Here is a 5,592-nt window from a genome sequence, read left to right as displayed (position 1 = left end):
GATATTAATACTAATATATCAGCACCCAATCCTCTGTGAATTACTTTCATACTTCCTAAGGTTCCTTCTTGTCTGCTCTTCTTGTGGTATTACTTACAAGTTTGGCTGTTCTTTATCAGCATAACAGAATAGAAGTGGGCTGAGGCTTCTAGCAAGCTCATGCTCTTCAAACTGACCTGCAGCATCTGTTTTTGCATTATCTTGTCTGAAGATAAGTGGCAATCCTTTAAGTAAACACAAAAAATGGAGTATCAAACTACACTTCACCTTTGCACAAATTAAAATGAGAATGGTAAAAACTACTTCAAATTAAGGAACAATCTAAAGTATTTCAGTTGTAATATTAGCCATTAGTCTGCATGCATTCTCCTTTGCATTCTTCGTCTAACCTGTTTAACAGCTAGACCTATTAACAGCTGCGAGCCACAGAGTCTGGTCCATACAGAAAAGGAGTTCTGGTAACTCTGAAAGTGCTGATGGATGTTAACATAGAATAACTGCAATTTGGACCTGTTGCTTTCTCAAGGCATTTCAGTCTTTGAAACCCACAATTTTAACAGTGATTAATCTATGTTGATTTATTTAGAGGTACAATAGCTCATGTTTGAAAATCTGCAATATAGCAAGTAAAATGTCTAAGTTATCTGCTGTAACATTCATCAAACAATAGCTGGTGGCACTGTTAAAAAAAACAACTAAAAAAACTCCTGCAACTTTGATTCCTCTTAAGTAGTGTTTAAAAGTGCTATTTGGCTAGAAAGCAAATCAAAACACTGCATAAAATCTTTATTTCCCAGTTCATGATTACAGCTATGAAAGAAAATACTGTAAAAACTTACCTGTTTTGTTGATTAACCAATATGGTGCTGAAATTAGTATTTTTAGAGAACCTTCAGCACGACATACAATCCTTATGGTCAAATTTAGTAGTCGTTTGTTGACATCATACAATCGCATCCGCACCATGTAGTTTTGTGTCCCAGGAGGAATCAACAGCTCCTTGCAGATCGGGAAGTTTTCTAGCAATACCCCTACGAAAACAAAATGAAACAAAACCAAACCAAACATCACCCACACAGAAACATTAGTTTCTGATAAGCATACAGGTTCATGTTTCATATGGCTTCATCTTCCTGACTATTTTATACAGCTTACCCAGATTAACTTTTAAATCTGCCCAGTGTAGTAACCTCTGACCTCATGAAGAAATGCCTCAATTTAAGTCACAAGCAGCAAAAAAGTTCTGTAAAGAACCCTGCTTAGGGCTAATTACTGCCTTAGGCATCAGAAGTCCAGCCGGTGTTGAATAATTCCATACGTACTCTCAACACCAACTTTTTCTGTCAGAAAGAAAACAGCAAAACCACCCAAAATGTTGGGAACTTATTTGATTTATTCCCTTCTTTATCACTGTTCTCTCCAGTTTCCACTCTCAGGAAAATGAGAAAAGAGCTGAATAAGGAACAGATCAAGACAGCTGACAGATTTGGGGGAATGATGGCAATATTAGTATTTTTTGGGGATGCCATGCACTTGGTTATTAACTATAAGAAACCCTGCAACCCAATGAAATAATCATATAAGTGTTTTCAATTTTCTCATTTTTCCCTTCTTGCACCATAGTTCCTTGTACAAGAAACAGTTATACTGAGGTACTCCTCTAGGAGGATCAGAAGGTAGTATCTGAAAAAGAACCTTACCAAGCTCAATGTTCTGAGATGTATCAGCTGTGTGCAATGCTGCCTCTTTGCCAGGTTTTAATGTCCCGTTAATTGGCATTCCTTTAACATAGAACTCGAGTTCACAAGGTAGCAAGTTACAGATTACCACCGTTGGCAAGAGATAAATAGTATGCCCAGGCTGTCTGAAAATCTGTTTAGCACTGTCAGAAAATATATTGGAAGGCATGTAATCCGGATAATTTTCTTTCTTTATAGCCACACAAAACCTGTGAAGGCAGACACATAGGAGAAGTCGTCAATGAACTCAACAGAATAATTGAACCCTGTCTTTGTGTATTGCATTAAATCCCACAACATGCTGTAACTTCAGGACTGATAGCAAAAACAGCATTTAGAATTGTTCTCCACATAATCACTTTAGAGTTCGATTATAAGGTATTTTGTATTTATGCCTAACATTAAGACAACAGGAGTTTCCTCATTTTAAGCAAAGAATTAATTTAGTCACTCAAAAAAACTTGTCTGTTCAGAGACCTAACAGAAAATTGCTTTTACAGATTATAAACTTTAAAACCAACTTCCATAAACTCACAGAAACATGTTATCAACTATTACTAAGAAGAGTTTTAAATAGTTAAGTAAATTATAATCATGTTCTTAAAAATAAATGCTGAACGTGTCCTTCTTCCCAGTAGATATATCCTTGCTTTGGCCACCTGACACTTGAGTTTTTCATTAGTTAAAGTAAAAAATTAAGTAAACCGTCATTTTAAATAATTCGTTAATTTTCCTTCCTGTGACATGTTCAAAACTGGCATATTAAGAAATGAACTATGGAACCGACACACAGCAATAACTATATAGTACACAAAGGTCATTTCCTGAAGTAACTTCCATAATCTCTATTCTAGTATTTCCTAAATTGAGAGCATCCCTAAATCCATCATATCAGATAACTACAAAATTCCATAAAGTCCTCACTATGCAGCGACATTTTGGGGCTTAGAACAGAGTAAAGGACATCCAGGACAAAGAACGAGTATTTGCGAACACACTATGGCAAACCACTCATTATTCTCAGTGAGACAGACTAGATAATTTAACATAAGTCACATTCTATTTCCTAACCTTTTCTTTTTTACAATAAATACTAGTAGTATGCTTACTTTATATTCTCAGACATTTGCTAACAGGCCCTGTCAAAGGGGCTTCAAGGAGCCCCACAGAAATATAGCTGTTATGCTTCAATGATTTCTCATTATTCAACAGACCAAACAAAACATCCCATTAAACTGCAGAAGCTTTCATCTCTAAGTATTTTCTTTCCTGTTATTTACTTTCACAGTATTTCATTTATCAGAAAAAGAGATAACACAGCTTACAGAGAAATAATTAGGTCTTAATTACCTGAAAAATCGGCTATTTTCAGACTCCATTGAATGACACTCTCGCTTGCTGCTACATACTTCTGCTGTCTTCTGAACATTAGTCCAATGAATTGGAGCCTTACAGAAAAAGACTCCCATTCCTTTCGGCCTGGCTTGCAAACGCCAAGATGTAAGATGTAATGGAATAGCAAAGGAATCTCCCGGCATAACTGCTGGAAGAACTACAGGTTCTGCAACCAGAGAAGAAAATACACATATCAAAACAGGCCCCTTTACTGAAAAGCATAAAATTTTCAACTAGCAAGTCTCAAATTTTTGAAGCAACACGTTCCATTTTAACATAAAACACTAGCTACTTTATGTATGTTTCAAACACCAACCCGCTGCTTTAAGCCCTATTAACAATCTGGCAGCAGGCAATTTTAGGTGTGTAAATCTGAAACTGGAAACAGACTAAGAACTTGCTGGAATTCAAATTCTTTCTCCTTGGGTGCTTTAGTGAAAATGCTTATTTCAAAAAGACCTCATTTATTACATTTTGGACACATTATCAGCATTTCACTACATTTCTAGATTGCACCTTTGCATGCTAACACCTGAAACCTTCTAGACTACTGCTAAAAGATACAACATGCTACATACAGAAATAAGATTCAGTCTTTACAGAGTCTCAGCTTTCCCCATTTACCTGAACAATAAGGAAAAATCCTACTGGGTTCTCTAGCTTACCCTGCTGATCGCTTTCTTCTTAAGATTAGCCATTTCCCCTCCAGGGAGTGCTACTTTGTTGCTAACCATTACAGGCAGTGGCGAATCTTCTTGGGGAGGAAGCTAAAGATTCCTCATAGAATGGAAGGAACATACAACACTTACTGTCAGGAGCAGAAGGACTATCTAGTCTTAGTTCCATTGGTGTTTCCAGCTTGTTCTTCACAATCAAGGCTGAGCGCACTGTTATCACTTTCCGAGCGCTACCTTCCATGGTAACTTCAAATACCACACGAACTGGAGGCAATGAAGAAAACTGGAAGATATTTAAAAGCATTAAAAAGCTCAGGTAATGATTATACCTGGAAGAGGGACACCTCAATTTTGAAGCAGTAACTCCTGGAGTAAAAACTTGCCAACTGAGTTCAACTACGTCCAACACCTAATGTATATACAGCTTCATAATAATGATTTACAATCCTGTACCTCTTCCTCAAAACACAATAAAATTAACTATGAAAAAGCAATTCTAAATACTACTAACTCCACTGTTTTTTTCAAAACGATGCAAGTTCAAATAAAAGCAACACAGATCCTAAAAGTACACTTTATACGCTATCTCACTATTACATTATTTTATAAGTTCATGGAATTTGAATTCCAAGCCTCATATAATTAACAGTCACTCATCATTCCCATCCGTCAAAACTAAAAAATAAGGTGGAGCTTTCTTAAAATATTCATAGTTTCTTCACTCTTAGCTGCCCTTCTACTGTGGTGTTTCATCTCCTACATTACACAAAGTCATTGCCACTTCAACCCTGAAAACCACATTTTATATGGGCTCACATGCTGGAATTCACATACTGGAATTTAAGACCCATTCTTCAAACAACGATTTACATGGGTGAGGAATGGTAAGTCATGTTAAATACTTGATCTGATTTGAAAGTTCGTTTTGTTTGCTTGACTTTTGTTTCCTTTCTATTGAAAAGGTTTTAGAAGGATGGAGAAGCCAGTTCACTTGTAGAATTATGCTAGTCTTATTAAAGTAGCTCTCAAAAAATGAAAATATATACTCACGTAGACTTGTGGATGTATTATATTTGTTCTACTTATTGGGCTTCCGAGCTGGGAGAAAAGTAAACAAGAAAGTTAAAATTGTTCAACTTCTAAGTTGAACTCAACTTACTCTCAATTGTAGTACAGAACATTACTACAGAAGAATAAGCTAAATACTTTCATCACTTTGTGTTTCTGATCTTCAATACAGCTTGGAAAACATGTCAGAACTATACTAGCAAAACCTGTTTGTAATACTGCTTTAAAAAGAAACAAAGCTGAAGGAAGAAGGTTTGTTGAAAAAAAAGAAAAAAGCTACGGAAGATGTTCCAGAACAGCAATTCTCATTAATTTGCATCGTTGTCCTTCAAGAATCAAGTTACAGAGAAAGATGATGCTTTTTATGCTTCAATATGAAAATATCAGAAATTATTCAAATAAGAGACTACTGGCACTTGTCAGTAGTATCATGAAATTAAATTCTAATCCTTTTTTATACCAAAAAGATCTCAACTTCCAATTTCTCCGGTGCTCAACAATTTTCAGTAGCTAGTCTCAAAACAACTAGTTTCAAAATCCACAAGATTATTTTTATCACTGAGCCTCAACCACCAACTGCCAGCCTGCTGATTATTACAATTGCATTTTTCCTTCATGACAAGTATATTTTGTCTAAGCAGCCACATATTTCAACAATCTCTGGGCTTACAGGAAATTGCCAGTGTTGTTTATTTTAAGTAAATTAAACACAT

The 5,592-nt window shown here is 35.8% G+C and overlaps 1 protein-coding gene across 1 annotated transcript in view; it reads right to left on the bottom strand.

The window, feature by feature from the left end:
• The window catches only part of VPS13D (vacuolar protein sorting 13 homolog D (S. cerevisiae)), a 109,183-nt gene that overhangs the window by 57,596 nt on the left and 45,995 nt on the right, over positions 1–5,592 (bottom strand). The window contains exons 44-49 of the mRNA XM_009325291.1: positions 4,862–4,909; positions 3,944–4,094; positions 3,090–3,300; positions 1,701–1,948; positions 840–1,031; positions 98–224 (exon numbers count right to left, since the gene is read on the bottom strand). Coding sequence (XP_009323566.1) covers positions 98–224; positions 840–1,031; positions 1,701–1,948; positions 3,090–3,300; positions 3,944–4,094; positions 4,862–4,909 — 977 coding nt within the window. The remainder of the gene's footprint in view (positions 1–97; positions 225–839; positions 1,032–1,700; positions 1,949–3,089; positions 3,301–3,943; positions 4,095–4,861; positions 4,910–5,592) is intronic.

The sequence above is a fragment of the Pygoscelis adeliae genome, unplaced genomic scaffold (genome assembly GCF_000699105.1).
Source record: "Pygoscelis adeliae isolate BGI_AS28 unplaced genomic scaffold, ASM69910v1 Scaffold36, whole genome shotgun sequence".
Classification (NCBI taxonomy): domain Eukaryota; kingdom Metazoa; phylum Chordata; class Aves; order Sphenisciformes; family Spheniscidae; genus Pygoscelis; species Pygoscelis adeliae.
The sequence above is the reverse complement of the archived record's forward strand: the minus strand, read 5'-3'. Positions and strand labels throughout refer to the sequence as shown.